This window comes from Panthera onca, chromosome B2 (genome assembly GCF_046562875.1).
Source record: "Panthera onca isolate mPanOnc1 chromosome B2, mPanOnc1 haplotype 2, whole genome shotgun sequence".
NCBI classification, from domain to species: domain Eukaryota; kingdom Metazoa; phylum Chordata; class Mammalia; order Carnivora; family Felidae; genus Panthera; species Panthera onca.
This window is the reverse complement of record NC_138343.1, coordinates 30,454,298-30,469,959: the sequence shown is the minus strand read 5'-3', so window position 1 is coordinate 30,469,959 and position 15,662 is coordinate 30,454,298. Positions and strand designations below refer to the sequence as shown.

General features: G+C 51.0%; 2 protein-coding genes across 5 annotated transcripts; one reads left to right on the top strand and one right to left on the bottom strand.

The window, feature by feature from the left end:
- Positions 1 to 280: 280 nt before the first annotated feature.
- Positions 281 to 3,920, top strand: LY6G6C (lymphocyte antigen 6 family member G6C). Its single transcript, XM_060615135.3, has 3 exons — positions 281 to 1,169; positions 2,645 to 2,755; positions 3,235 to 3,920. The coding sequence occupies exons 1-3, from the start codon at positions 1,118 to 1,120 to the stop codon at positions 3,447 to 3,449; spliced, it is 378 nt and encodes a 125-aa protein (XP_060471118.1). The 5' UTR covers positions 281 to 1,117; the 3' UTR covers positions 3,450 to 3,920.
- A 776-nt stretch (positions 3,921 to 4,696) lies between these two features.
- LY6G6F (lymphocyte antigen 6 family member G6F) lies at positions 4,697 to 14,642 on the bottom strand. 4 transcript variants are annotated; one of them, XM_081795711.1, is made up of 6 exons: positions 14,482 to 14,641; positions 13,638 to 13,979; positions 13,293 to 13,556; positions 11,911 to 12,066; positions 6,836 to 6,982; positions 4,710 to 5,016 (listed from the first exon to the last, which is right to left on the bottom strand). In XM_081795711.1, the coding sequence occupies exons 1-6, from the start codon at positions 14,534 to 14,536 to the stop codon at positions 4,802 to 4,804; spliced, it is 1,179 nt and encodes a 392-aa protein (XP_081651837.1). In that variant the 5' UTR covers positions 14,537 to 14,641; the 3' UTR covers positions 4,710 to 4,801. The 4 variants fall into 4 exon arrangements, with proteins under 4 accessions (XP_060471117.1, XP_081651836.1, XP_081651837.1 ...); XM_060615132.2 differs by lacking the exons at positions 4,710 to 5,016; positions 6,836 to 6,982 and adding exons at positions 10,185 to 11,549; positions 11,684 to 11,750 and having other exon boundaries at positions 14,482 to 14,637; XM_081795710.1 differs by lacking the exon at positions 11,911 to 12,066 and having other exon boundaries at positions 4,708 to 5,016; positions 14,482 to 14,642.
- Positions 14,643 to 15,662: the final 1,020 nt, after the last annotated feature.

Genomic DNA, 15,662 nt, shown 5'->3' with positions numbered 1-15,662 from the left:
GCACTAAGTGCTCACTATTACTATTACTATTATTATTATTACTATTATTTCTATTCTTATTTTAGCTTCTACTTCACCTCTGTGCCCACGCTGTCCCTCCCAGCCAGTGGTGCCCCACCCAGACTGGCAGGTTTTGATTTGAGAGACACTTTGGAGCAGGTGCACATGCCCCACACCCTGGACTTCATTGGCCCTCACTGAACTAGAACAACCCAGGCCAGACCAAGCCCTAGTTTAGCCAGGGCAAGTTCTGAGAACCTTCTAAGGGCCTGAGGCAGCACCTCCCTAGCAGGCAGCCCCAGCCTATGCCTCTGTTCTTGTGACATCATGGAAGCCCCTGGTGACATCGCAAACCCTTCATCCTTTGTCCTGTGGCTAAGCAGGGATTGGGAAGATCAAGTCAGGGCTGAATCAAGATTAAGTTGGCCTCTTCCATCCTTAATTTCTTTTTTCTTTTTTCTTTTAGAGAGAGAGCACACAAGCAGGGGAGAGGGGCAGAGGGAGAGAGAATTTTAGGCAGGCTCCATGCTCAGCAGTGGAGCCCAATGCGGGTCTCAGTCCCACAGACCCTGAGATCATGACCTGAAATCAAGAGTCAGATGCTCACCTGACTGAGCCACCCAGGAGCCTCTCCATCCTCAGTTTCTGCTCACCTGCCCGTACCAGTTCCCCCCAGGGACCCAAATTTGGCAGTAAATGTAGCCCACATCCCACTGTCCATTTCCCAGGAAGCAGCAGGCACCGCCACCACAGCCACTGTACTATCACAGGGGCCTTTGGTGATGCCTCTTCAGAGGACTGGGCAGGCAGGGCTGTCAGCTGGGAACCAGGAGGGGTGTCTTGACCTGAAATCAAGAACCGAAATGGAGTTGGCCACTAGTTCACCTATCCTCCGCTACCTCTCTCTCCCATCCCCACTCCTTCACCCAGTTCTGCTTAGTACCTCCCCATCCCTGGTCAGCTGTGTGTAAATAGAGAAGGAGGGGCCACCAGAGGCAGGGAAGGGAGGGGACCATTGGGATTATAAATTCCAAAAAGGCCACTCAACTCCCAGAGCCGGATCCCTGAAAATCTACTGTCAGCTGCGGTACTTGCTACCATTCTCAGGATCCTCATCATGAAAGGTCTTCTGCTGCTCACCCTGTCTGCTCTGCTCTGCTGGGTCTCAGGTGAGCATCTAGGGGCCCCAAGGACTTCTACAGCTTGCCCCACCCACCGCCCTCCATTGCCCACTGCTCAGGATCCCAAGTGCCCCAACTGGTGGCTCAGTTCTCCTGTGCCTCCAGAACCAGGCTTCCCTGTCACAGGGTCTTTGCTCCATTTCTCAAGGATTCCTGGCTCCTTCACACTTCTCCCCACCTCCAAGACCTGCCAGGGCTCCAGGTCCCCTCTCCCCTACTCCACTACCAAACTCTCTGGGACCCAGCTTACTGCTTTCTCCTCTTACCATCTGCACTCAGCAGAGTCCTCCCAGAAACCTAGGCATCCAGTCTGGGACTTCTTGTGCATCCTACCCTCCCCATCTACTCCATCAGATTTTGTTCTCAGTCATTCTGAGAGGCAGTGGCCTTTTCTAGTGCACCCTTGGGCTTCCCTGGGGAGCATACCCCCAGGGATACAAGCCTTCTGGAGGGTCCCAGGGATTTCTTAGAATCTCCTGGGAAACTGGGGAGATATCCCAGCCTCCCAGGGAGGGAATGCCAAGGCTGCTCATGCCCAGGGTGAAATGGATTTGTTGCACAGAGGTGCAGTCACCGGACCCCTCTACTCTTGGACTGAACCCCTCCTTCGCCACACTTGGCTCACCCAAACCTGCAATTAGCTGAGGTGGGAACTTGGAGGGTGACACTTTCTGCTTCCATTCTCTCCCTTTTGGTAAGGTGCTCAGGTGGAATCTGATGATCTGGTTCCCAGATATTTTTCTTTTCTTCCTCAAAGCCGCCAGGATGACAGGATCCCACACTTACGGCAGTCCCAGGTGGTGAGAGTAAATTGCTAAAGCTGACCACAGGGGCACCTGGCTGGCTCAGTCAGTTAAGCGTCCAACTCTTGGTTTGGCTCAGGTCATGATCTCACCGTGAGTTCGAGCCCCGCATTTGGCTCTACACTGACAGCGCAGCCTCTCTCAAAAATAAATGAGCTTAAAAAAAATAAAAATAAAAATAAAAATAAAAATAAAAGCTGGCCGTAGGTGGCTTTCTTGCCAGCCTCAAGTTACAAGCCATTTATGCAAGTGCTGCAACCATCATTCTTATTTGTAATATTTCTTCCAATTTTAAGTCTCCATCTGTGACGTCTTCTGAATTCCTTTATCTTTTCCCCCACCTCCTCCATTCCTTGCCCACGGTATTCTCACATTCCATCTATCCCCAGCCCTGTGTTTTTGTTGGTAGCTCTACCCCTCTTGACTCATCCCCCATGGGGTGGGGTGAAGGACAGTGTTTAGTGTGTGGGCATTCACAGAGCAGTGCTCCACCCTCCCCCACCTCCACTGTTGCTGCTTTACTCACCTCCTCTGTCACTACCAAACCAAACAGGTTAGAACACCTACTTGATTGGCTCTTCTCCACCCTACCCCACAGCTCTGCTGGTCCCCAGGTGAGTCAGACACCCCATCACCTCAGCCTGACTTGTGTCTTCCCAGCTGACATTCGCTGTCACTCCTGCTACAAGGTCCCTGTGCTGGGCTGTGTGGACCGGCAGTCCTGCCGCCTAGAACCAGGACAGCAGTGCCTGACAACAAATGTGTACCTCGGTAACATCCCCCTCTTTAGGGGGGAGAGGGGACCGGTGGGAGACTCTGTTGGTGAGGGCTGAGGCCCAACTGTAGCTCAGACTGAGGTGGAACAGACAATCACAGGAATGATGATATTTGGCCAAGGGTTCTTAGATACCAGGCACCATTCTCTGACTTTACATGGATTGTTTGAGTTCATGTTCAAGAATCCTATGATGTGGGTGCTCTCCTTACACTGAGGAGACAGCCTCAGAAAGAGACACTGACAAGTCCAAGGCCTCACAGCCAACAAGTGATAGGACCAAGACTGGGGTGAGGGGGCGGGGGAAGGAAGTGAAGGAGGACAGTCAGACTTACTGAGAAGAGATAAAGAGGGGAGGGCCAGGGGCAGAGTAGGGAAGGAAGGAAGGGAAGGAAGCCTGGGTGGGGAGGGGAGGTGGACACAGGCATGCCAGGTGCCCATCCTAGCTGACCCCACTGTCCACTCCTACCCTCAGGTAAGATGTGGGTTTTCTCCAACCTTCGATGTGGCACACCCGAAGAGCCTTGTCGGGAGACCTTCAACCAAACCAACCACAAGCTGGGTCTGACCTATAACACTACCTGCTGCAGCAAGGACAACTGTAACAGCCCAGCCCCTCGGCCCACCCCGGCCCTGGCCCTTATCCTCCTGACTTCTTTGGCTGGCCTTGGCCTCTGGCTGCTGCACTGAGACTCACTCCATAGCTGCCCCTCCTCCCACTTGCCTTAACTTGAGCTGAGCCCTGTGTCCCCTGGCTCCCTACAATGGCCTCTCCTTAGCTCCCTTTGCTCAGAAAAACATTTCTCCAGACTCTTCACATTTCTTTAATTAGACAATGGTCTCTCTACCCATCCTGCCACTTTACATCCTCCACTCTGCTTCTCCTGAGTCCCTGCCCATATCCCTCTAGACCATTCCAAATCTTCCCCAATAGAACTCCTCACTCTATTTTTCCTCCTGCACTCTACCGTGCCCTACTCCGGGAGCGATGGGGACCTGGGCCTGAAATTGTCTTCTGTCCTGTCCCCAGTGAAGGCTCCTAGGAAGGACCTGATGACCTCACTGTCTGGGGTTGATTCCCCAAACCCTGGCCCCCATACATACCCCATTCCCATGATCACCTCTTTCCATTTTGAGTAATAAATGTCTATGTCTGATAAATTGTGTGTTTATTGTCAACAGACCTCTTGTCAGAGGCCCCCTCTCAGGAAATGATGTTTTCAGCTCCCTCCCTCCCCCAAGAATCCTTCAGGGGTTTCCCTGAGAGGCTGGGCTGGGGCAAATGGAGAAATGGGTTTTTCAGGCCTCTATCCTTCCTTCCTGTGCCTGAAGTTGGCACACAGGTCTCAGTGTTTGGAGCGACGATTCTTATCCCAAATTTAGGCCACACCTCTGGTGTACTGCCAAGAAGGAGGTGCAGCCTGGCTTCAGGGCTCACCAAAAAGGGTAGGAGAGTTGCATGGGGATGGAATCCAGGACCCTCTTAACAGGCCTCAGTCCCTCAGGTTAGAGTCAAGGGCCTCACTTGGCCAGGCTACTAAGCAGGGCACCAAGCAACCCTCCTAGCATGGTGCTTACGTTTCCTTTCTCAATCCTATAGAGTCATGTTGGGAACCAAGTGGCAAATGGGAGAAAGGGGAACAAACCCAAACAGTTTCTTTGATTTCTGATGACCCCCACTTAGCCCAGAGACCACTCCCCTCATGCCCTCATGGTCCTCACTGCCGGGGAAGACTCTCCCTAGCAATAGGACCAGAAGTCACTTAGAGCAGATTCTCCATTGTCCCTTGGGGTTTCATTGGTTAAGGAGTACACCATTATAACTAAGTCCACTGATGCTTGATAACCCCTAAACTAGAACATGGACGCCCCCATAATACTCCTGCAATTCTCCCATCAAAAAAGATAGAATTTTCCAGTCAGCTCTAGGGTGGTGGATAGATTTTAATGGCTCACAGAGGGCTGTTTGTCTTCTCACCTCGAATCTCCTTTGTTCCCTCGCTCCCTTGTGCCCTTCCCTTCCCTTGAGCCTACTACCCTCTTTACAGTGCTGGCAAGAGCCAGGCCAGTGTGGTGGCTGTTGCAGCCAGGAGGCATGGCAGGGCTACAGTGTTCGCGACGGCGCTGTTGCACAGGTCTCCGACGCAGCAGTCTCTGTGGGTTGTGTAAGTCACATCTCCCACCAACTCTGTTTCCACTTGATTGCAACGATGGGCTGCCACGCAGGCTGGATAGTGATGAATCAAGGTCACTGAGGCTGAGGAGAGAACGAGACTGGGGTGTCGGACTCTTCGCATGAGGACTTGCCTTCTAGGGCAGAGTGGATGTGACTTCAAGGAGCCCAAAGGGATTCTCTGCCCCCCTCAAAAAAACAGCTCCATGAAACCAAATGACCAAAATCCACACACTGACACTGTGAACCCTCTAATTCAATGCACTGAAATGGACCAACATCACTTCTGTGCTGTTCTTGCCCAAAACTCATGACTGCAATCTAGAAATCATGAGAAAATATTAGATAAATCTAAATTGAGAGACAGTCTATAAAATAACTTATCAGGACTCTTCAAAAGTGTCAAGGTCATGGAAGACAAAGACTCAGAATTGTCACAGATCAGAGGAGACTAAGAAGACTCGAGAGCTAAAATGCAATGTGGGATCCTGGTCTGGGTCCTGGACCGTCAGTTCAGATGCAGAAATGAACACTACAGGTCCTATCAGCCCCAGGCACAGCCGGGCTGGCCAAAGGAACACGTAGCCTAGGCTCAAGGGATAGGAATGCTTGCTTCTCACTCAAAGGAACCTGTAAGGCAAGTAATTAAAATCAGCACTATCCTAAAGATATGATCATTAGATGTACCTAATGAAATCTCTAACATAAAGAATAAAGATATTTTTGGGGCGCCTGGGTGGCGCAGTCGGTTGGGCGTCCGACTTCAGCCAGGTCACGATCTCGCGGTCCCTGAGTTCGAGCCCCGCGTCAGGCTCTGAGCTGATGGCTCAGAGCCTGGAGCCTGTTTCCGATTCTGTGTCTCCCTCTCTCTCTGTCCCTCCCCCGTTCATGCTCTGTCTCTCTCTGTCCCAAAAATAAACGTTGAAAAAAAAAAAATTAAAAAAAAAATTAAAAAAAAAAAAAAAAAGAATAAAGATATTTTTGAGATTCCAAGTCACTTGAGATGGAAAAGATGTCCGAGGACCAGACGAAGTAGCACTAGAACACCTGCTAGCATGACCTCACGGACTTCCAGTCAACAGTGTCCACTTCCTCAGAAGAACCCTATCCCCACTTTTGTCCTCAAAAACCCTCATGGGCAAGCAGTTGGGGAGGGGGTGGGACTTTGGAGCATCAGCTCCCCCATTATCTTGGATGGCACCACACCAATAAATGGCCTATCTTTCTTCTCTGCCAAAGCTCGGTGCCTGTTTTTATTGGCTTGTTGTGCAGCAAGTGGATGAACTCTCGTTCGGTCTAGTACAGGAACCCAAAAAAAGACATGCGTAGAACAACTGGCTAAACTGAATAAGGTCTGGAGATGAGTTGGTAGTACCAGTGTTATTGTTATTTTCTGATTTTGATAATAGTACTGTGGTTATATAAAATGTTAACATTAGAGGAAGGAAGGTGAAGGATATACAGGAACTCTCTGTACTATTTTTACTAAATAGTAAACTCTCTATACTATTTCTACTAAATAATTTTCAAAAATTATTTCAAAATTACACACACACACACACACACACACACACACACACACATCCCTGGTCCTTATCTAATGTCTGCAAGTTTGGTTTGCTATTTTGGTCCCTGACCTCAAGGGACAGAACTTTTTCAACCATTTGTGAGTGAATGGGCCTATGAGACTCTGGAGAGTTAAGAGGGGGAAGTAGGAACATAGGGACAGTGGGCTGCTGAGGGGCTGTGCCAGAGCCAGAGGGCTCTAAGACTGCTCTACTCTGCCATGGCACCATCTGCCCAGAGCCAGACTGAGCCTAGAAGGTTCTGGAAACCAGAAGGATCGAAGTAGGAGCTGGAGGCAGGGAAAGGCTGGGGGAAGAGGGAGAAACTGAGGACTCACGGTTTCCAGATAGCTTGTTCGGTCCCAGGCCTGGCTGGGGTTTGCGCTCCAGGAAGCCACAGCGTTCTCCCTCCCTGCAGGTGGCCACGGTTTCTTTGCAGGAGCTGCTGGGGCCTCCTTTGCAGTCATAGCACCTCATTTGGTTTCCTGGCAGGAAAGAAGAGGTGCTTGACCCGGGCTGACTGAGGAGCCAGTGTGGGTAGAGGGGGATGGGCTGCCTCCTTACCCAAGGCAGTCCCCAGCAGGGTGCCAAGCAGGACCCCGACAACTGGGGAGTTCATTGTGTCTGCCTGTGTCAGGATCACCTCTCTCTCCCACCCCCCCCTCCCTGACCCTGCTCTGCCAGCCTTATATCCCCCTTGCCTTGGGCTTTATAGGGCAATAAAAAGGGAGGAAAGAATCTCCCCCAGCAGGCACTGGGGCCCCATTGGGGACAGGGAGGGGCCCCCATGGCAGGAAGAGCCCTCAGCATCCTCTGGAGTCCCCAGATTCTTCCTTCCTCAGCAGCTGTTCTAAAGCTGTGGCCCCCGAATTCCTGGCCCTAAGACCCTTTTGGAAGGTCCTCAGTGTTTTCCTTTTCCAACTTCATACCTACGTGAGGTCAGATTTTCTTTGTATACTTCAACCAAAACAACATATCCCAATAGACTTTGTGCAGAAGAAGATGTGAAAACCTGGCCATCTTCTCTTAAGCCTTTTATGTAATTCCCCAAAGTGTGGAGGGATACTACTTTTCTATGTTGTTGGGAAAGAAGTTACTTTTCACAAAACTATGTTTTGTTAACATGTAATAGGTTTATTATTTTTATTTTTAAATAAACCTATTTAAACTGCTCTGTTTTGATTTCTAATATAGTAAATACCAATATTAACTCCCACAAAGAAAAACTCTGCTCTGTCTTCAGTAATTTTTAAGAGGTGAAGAGGTCCTGAGATTAAAAAAAAAAAAATGTTTTGGAGATCTGTCTCCTCTGCCTTCCCTCCTCTATCTTACTCCTGGCGCATCCCTGTTCTGATGCCTCAGATCAGGCTCTCCTCCCCAATGTCTTAAACCCAGTTTTCCAGAATCTACCACCACCTTCTAAATCTTATCCCCACATTCCTTCCAAGTCTTTCTGAGCCACACACCCCCCCAGTGGAAACACATCTGTCCCTCTGGCCCCACCCATGATTAATTCCTCCCTCGTGGTAGTAAAGCTGGGAGGGATAATTATAGGGTACAAATGTTGAGGCTTGGGGGGATCAAAGGGATCTGAAGCTGGGTGGGGTCCCACTTAGACAGCTGAGCTTTGTGTGGAGGGGCAGGTGGAAGAGGGTAGTGTTCATTTCACATTCAAACACCACACTGGAGCCATTCTGGGTCAGGGCTTCCAGGAGGGTGACCTTGAGAGACTCAAATGCTTGGAGAGGGGAAAAATGGAGCAAACAAAGACAGGGAGCTGAGTTGACAGAGCGGAGAACAGCTTGAGAGGAGGGGAGGGAGGGAGGAGTGAGGGGGAAGGTGACAGACATAACTCTGGAGCGGCAGACGCAGCCAAGAGTAACAAACACAGAATGGAGAAGACCCTGAAGACTGGAGCAGACTAAAGTAGGGGGCAGAGAGGATGTGAGAGATGTGAGACGCAAGAGCAGAGGCCCAGGACCCTCCCACGTCAGGCTGGTGGATCTGGTCCTGGTTCCACCCCCGCCCCCCAGATTCACTCCCTAGGTGTGTTTGTTTACTGGTCCCTCCCTGTCTCACTCAGATGCTCCAACTCTCGGGACCTCGGGGTGCAGATCACATTCTCCCAGACTCCTGAGCCCTGGGTCCAGCCATGGGCACCTCCAGCATCTGTCTGTGCCTCCTGTTCCTCTGTGGGGCACTGGGTAAGGGTGGGCCGGTGGGGAGAAGCGGGGAAGACTGGAGAAGAGAGTTGTAAGGGCTTTAGAAGGAAGAGCTACCGGGAATGGCCTCAGGCCAGGCGAAGGTGGAACAAGAAGTTTCTTTCCGAAGACATTTGAGAATAACTATCTCTTCCTTGCAGCATCTCTTGGACATGCCTCTGACCTCTGTCTCCCCTGTCCTTTATCTTATCTTTTGCTTCTTTACTGGGTCCCTTGGTCAGTGTCAGTGTCGGTTCTTAATTCGCTCTTGTCTGTGGCACCATTCACTTAACCTCTTTACCGCCACCCTGCCTTCCCCGGTCTGGCATTTTGTGTCACTCTCCACGTTCATCTCTGACTCTCGTGGCTTCTGTCATGTCTGTGCACTTCTCACAACCTCTGTATCCCTCTGGTTTCTGTGTCTTTCTCTTTTCCTGAGTTGTCCCCCCACCCTCCTCTGTGTCTTTTTTTCTACTTCTGCCTGCCCTCCTCCCTCCCTTTCACCACTTCCCTCTCCCCACTTTGTGTGTCACATCTCTCTGTGAATCCCTGTCGCAGGTCTGGGCTCGAGCCTCTCACTGGCCTGTTTGCCTGTCTTGATCTCTGCTGACCCCCCAGGTCTCACCACATCCCCCACCCGGGGACGGCTCCGCTGTTACACCTGCAGCTTCAGCAAACCCTGCTATCCTGTTCTCACCGAGTGTCAGGATGACGAAGTTTGTGGCATCAGTATCGGCACCTCAGGTAGGACTCTGGTCCCATGGCTCTACTCCAGGCCCATCTCCATCCATCCATCCTACTTTTCCTGCTGCCCCCCACACAGTCTTTGCCTCCTTCCTGCCCGGGCCTCAGCATTCCCTCTTTGTCCCACAGAGCAGAGTGAGATCATCGAGCGGAAAGGCTGCCTCCCAAGGGCCCAGTGCCCTCTGCAGGGCCATGCCACCTACTGGTCACGCTCCTATGCTCTGCGGCACCACTGCTGTGAGCAGAACCTGTGCAACACAGCCACCGTGCTGCAGCGGCTCCCCAGCCCCCTCCTCATCACCCTGCTCCTCCTCGGGGCCAGCTTCATGTGGGGAGCCCACCTCCTCCACTAGCCTCAAACCAGGACTCCTCCACCATCACCACCACCCTGGAAACACCTCATCTGAGATATGCCCAAGAACCTGATTCTGAAGAGACCTCAGGTCTCTGGCCCAATACCTTCCCAGACCCTTCCCAAGGCCTGATTCCTACGGGCACTGCTCTAACCCCTATAGATACCTGCCCAGAGCCCAGCCTCGTAAAGAACACCTGTTCTATGCCTTTTGTCTTTTCTAGTTGCCCGATGTTGATGCTCTATCTTAGCTCCAGGTCTTGGGCAAGGCAGGTGTTTTGATGGAGCTGTGGGTCCCAGGCACGGGGATTGAAGGGGCACCAGGTATGGTGAGGAGGACAGTCTTGCTAGGAAAGATTAATTTGGCAGGTTAGGAACTCAGGAAGGAGGTTCTTGGGGAACTATGAAGAGTAAATTTAATAAAAGTGCTATTTGTGAGTCTAGGACACTGCTCTGTGTGGTGTGTATGTGCGTGTGCTCTCTAAAAGCAAACTATAGCTGCTTGGTGGGTTTGGTTGGGGTGCTGGGACTAGAACCCTAACTTTCACCTCACTCTCCATCTGTGTCATTCCCGTCCTCCTCCTTGCTAACAGGTCAGCTTAAGCTGCTGTAGCATGAAGGCTTTTGGTGACACTCCTGTGAAAGCTTGAAAGCTTTTCTCCACTGAGGTCCAAGCTTGAGCACACAAAAGGATGTGGCTGGGAGTCCAGCTCCTTTCTGCCTGAGACCGGGGAGTGGACCAGTTGGGAGCACCAATGCCCTTCCCTGCTTGGCCAGCCCAGACTTGTCCAGGGTTCACTGACAGCCCAGCACACAGGGCCCAATTACACACCCCACCAGCGAATCCACCCGCCCACCCTTGCGGACACTCCCTCTCCCCAGGGAGATACCATGGGACTCTTGGAGCTCCCAGGATGTCAGGATGTTGATAAGCCTCTGCCACTCTGGATGCCACAATGAAGTGCTAGGATAAGGAGGGTGGCTCAGGGTGGGGGCCCAGCACAGCCACCCCTCATCCTGACTCAGTGCCCTCCCCTTCCATGCAAGGAAGTCTGGGGTCTGATTAAAGGTGCCTGTTCTCCCTCAACTTCTTCTCTGGGAAAATGAGACTGAGCAGGGATGAGGGACTGGAGGTGGGGGGTGGTCTGACTTAATTTAGAGGCCACCTGAATCTTCTTCCCATTCTCTCTGTCATTCCATCCTCCTACTTGATGCTTCCATTTGTTTCTCTCTGTCCATCTCTTCCTCTTACTTGAGTCCTTGCCTTCTCTCTTCTTCACTTTCCTCCATTTATCCTTTGGTTTCCCCAAGACTGATACTCCACCATTGCTCAAGTCTCTGGATTCTTCTGCCTTCTCTCTGTCCATCCCCACCCCTCCACACCCCCTGCCCCCTACCCCAGGCTCCCCTCAATCCCATGGGACTGGGCACTTAGGGTCACCCCTTCACTGGCTATTATAAAACAGGAGACCACACTTTCTCATAGGTGACGTCACAAGATAATGCTTCTCCTTTCCTTCAGCAACCCCCACCCCCAACACACAAGCGTGCGCGCGCACACACACACACACACACACACACACACACACAGCTTGACTGCTGGAGACCAGCTGGACTGTAAAGTAGCACTCTCAGCCCCTCCCCCCTTGCCAGGGTTTTCAGGCGAATCTTTCAGGTGCCAGATGGCTGGAGAGACAGCAGGTCACACTTCCCAGCAGATGTCATCGAGATCATCTGATCTTGTGGGCAGGTGGGCTGTGGGTTTTGTGAAGCAGAAAGATAGATTAAGGATACTTCCCATACTCCACCTCCTCAGAATTAGGATTCCACACCCATCCCAACCCCAGTCTCCTCTGGGATTTAAGCCTGTACCCCCTAGTGTTTCTCACCTGAGACGGGCCACATGGATGTTCTCATAGACCTGGATTTCAGGTTTGAAATGAGGAATCGAGGCATCTAAGAAGAAGGAGCCATATGGGGTGCAGCAGAGAAATTATCAGATAATTCAGAACTATATTCCTTACTGCCCTCCTCCCCTAGAGAAATAGGGTATAGAGGCAACCCTCTGCCTCACACCCACATGCTCTCTTCTTTCCTCTGGGAGGGAGGGACTCACCTCTGCACTGAGCCCTCTGGACCCTCTGTCTCCAGAGCATGATGCTGAGGGCCAGGATGGTGAACCCTTGACCTGCTGCAAGCAACAGCATCAGGATCCAGGATACATCCCAGCCCGTGGCAGGGGCACAGAGGGCAGGGGAGGCATCCATGGAGGCTACAGTAGGGGCAAGACAATAGGGATAAGGAGGCAGGTGGTGAGGGGTCTGTTCCCATACCCCAAAGAAAGGCCTCTCCCCATAGTCTGGTGGGCTCTTCCCACCAGAAGACCTCATATGCATCTTTGCCCCCAGTTTCCACCAACCCACTCTGCCCATTTTCAAGCCTCTCATCCTGAGCCTCTGAACCAATAGCAATACACCCCCTCCCATATATGAACAGCTAACTCCAGAGCAGACTGGCGGCCATAACTGGCAGCCATATGAGCAATCTTTCCTCATATCCTTAATAGTAATCCAAAGTTTCAAGAGAAAGTAAAGTGCCTTCCATTCATTCATTCTTTCATTCATTCACTCCATAAGCATTCACTGAGTGCCCACCAAATGCCAGGCGCCACATTAGGTGCTGTAGATGTAGAGAGAAATAAGACCCAGGCACTTCTCATTAACTGGCCTTTGCCTTCCAAACTAATGGCAATTTTCTCCTCCCTCCTGCCTTGTAAATGGGTTATTCTATATCCAATGGCATTCTGTCTGTGTATAATGGATTTTTAATTGTAAAACAATGATACATTTTTTTCTCCTTCTCCTTTCACTCTCAGTAGGCCATTATAACATCAGTGCATATATCTTTTCTTCAAAAGACAACTCCCGGGGTGCCTGGGTGGCTCAGTCGGTTAAGTGTCTGACTTCGGCTCAGGTCGTGATCTCACGGTTTGTGGGTTCGAGCCCCGCATCGGGCTCTGTGCTGAACGCTTGCTCAGAGCCTGGAGCCTGTTTCGGATTCTGTGTCTCCTTTTCTCTGCCCCTCCTCCACTCTCACTCTGTCTCTCAAAAATAAATAAATGTAAAACATTTTTTAAAAATTAAAAAAAAGACAACTCCCCCATCAATAATTCTTATTTACTTCCTCTCTGAAATGGGATAGCCCACACAAATCCTAGGTTACCCTATTTCTGAATAATGGCATATCCCACTGGAATCCTTCTTGTCCTTCATGGCCAATGGTCTATTCCACCAGAAAGGTGGCTTAATCAACCCCCTTCTCTGTTATAGAGTTGGCCAATGAGAAAAAAGCCCTCTCCCTACAGGTGATGGTCTGCTCCACCGGAAATCACCCCCAACCCAAATCTGGCCAATTACAAAGTCACATCCTCCTCCCCTGGCCAGCAGGTGCAGAATGTGCCAGAGACAACATCCTCTCCCATATCCTCCTTCAGTTTACCTGCCAGGCTAAAGCTGACCCCTTTGTTATGAGGCATGAGGCAGCTGATGATTCTTGGTCTATGTTCCCTGGACTCAGAGAGCTGTTCCCCAGGACACACCAAGAGCAGGGCAGCCCCATCGCCCCAAAATGACTGTACATGGCCCCTCACAGGACCCCTTCCCTCTAGCCAGGTCACAGAGTCTAGGCGTCTGGCAGGGGCCACAGAGCATAAAAGGACGGAGCAGGGGGATCCATCCGCAGCCCTCGCGGATAGCTGGGATCCTGTGGGGAGAGAGGGACCACTTAGTTTTTTGCTGGGCTTCCTGGCCCCCGGTGGCCCCCCATCTGCATGCCTCCACTCACCTCTGAGCACGGAGACATCATACACCCTCCAGTTCTGGTACTTGTGGTGCTGACCCAGAACAGCACACCAGTACCGACCGGCGTCTCCCTCTTTGGACTTTTCCAGCCACAAAGAGTAGTTCCCCAGCAGTTTGAGCCTGGATGCCCTTACAGACTTCCCAGGCTCTGGGGAAGGCCCCCTCCCAAGCCTGGCCACTTGGACTTGGGCCACCAGGGCAGTGGAGGAGCCTGCTGCAGGGCTGCGGAACCAGGACAGGAGTTCGTCTCCACTCAGAGTGGGTGGTGCGGGACATGGCAGCTCCATTGGCTCCCCCAAGGCTACATAGATGGTCTGGATATTGTCTGTGGAGAGGGGGTTTTATGGTGCTAGAAACCTCCATCAGATCAACAGCTCCCACTTGACCTCTAACTCCTGGCTTCTGCTCCTTCTGGGGTCTCCCAGCATGGGTCTTGCTATGAACACAATTCTCAAGTGACAGCTATAAAAGAAGTTGAGGAGGGGAGAAGAGGGTAGGGCTTTCTTCCTCTCTCCTCCAGTGGGTGAGAGAATCTGAAGGCAAGAGAGAAAAGGCTGGAATAGTTGGCATATACCTTTCTCTCTTCCTCTCATTTCTCCTTTTCTAGAAGCACTTATGTGTCTATTCTTATTTTCTAAGGGAAACTGTCCATGATCTGGACCCTCATTTTCTCTGGATCTTCCCCAGAATTAGAGGTAGGGGGAAGTCAGTTGGGGTAAATCTATCTTCTTGAGTCACATGCCATCTGCAGGCCCCTAAGGAGAAACAGCAATAGTTCCTCACGACCTTGCAAATAGCTGAAGAATCCCCCACCTCCCGCTCCTTACCTGCAGCAGCCTGCGGGGGGCCACATAGGAACAGAAGGAGGAATAAGACCGCCATGGGGAGAGCCTGCCAAGTTCTCTTGCCCAGGACCTGGTGCCCCACGGAGGAAACAGAACCCAGATAAAGACTCACACTCCCCGGTCTGGAGTGACACGGTCCTCTTGAGGGGATGGGAATGCTGGGGAGATAAAGCCCAGCTTCCTGTCTACTGGGGAAAAAGTGACCACCACCTTCCAGTCCCAAGGGGGAAAAGACCCAGTCCAGTCTGTTCTGAAGATGATCTCCTCACACTTCTGACTCTACATCAGCTGAAGGACACAGATTAAAGACTCTTCATGCTAAAAAGCCTGCACAGAAGGGAGCACAGCTGTTCACCTCCATTCAGTCTGGAAGTACATTCTGTGCTCTCTCCTTCACCCTAAGAGATGCCACATAAATGCAGAAGCTGAATCTTCACGTTGGTCTCCACAGAACTCAGTACAAGACTGCACACCCAGCCAATACCCTATAAATAATTTAGAATGATTTTCCGTGTGGCTTATGGCACACCACACATCTCTTCTGAACCCCTGATGAGTATATTACGTTACTATTAAAGGAAGAGAATAACAAGTGTTTGCAGAATTCACCAATTCACCTCTCTACCCCAGGTAGGATAGGATTCTCAAAACAGATCTTCATATAGCTCTAAGAGGTTTTTTGGTTTTTTTGTTTTTTTTTTTTTTTAGAGAGAGAGAGAGCACAAGTGAGTGAGGGGTAGGGAAAGAGAATCACAGGAGGAGCAGAGAGAGAGAGAGAAAGAAAGAGAAAACAGGGAAGCAGGGTTCCCCCAAAGCAGGGCTTGTGCTTACCTGATGTGGGACTCAAACTCACAAACCACGACATCATGACATCATGACTTGAGCTGAAGTCAGATGCTTAACAACTGAGCCACCCAGGCACCCTAGCTCTAATAGTTCTTAATGTGTTATTTACTTTTAAAGGTTATTTACTTTTAAAGTAGTATATATGGCATATATATTTTTATATTTTACTGAGAGAAGAGAGAGAGCACGTGAACAGGGGAGGGATGGGGGGTGTGGGGGGGTTACAGAGAATCAGAAGCTGGCTCTGCACTGACAGCAGCGAGTCCGATGTGGGGCTCGAACTTGTGAACTGTGAGGTCATGACCTGAGCCAAAGTT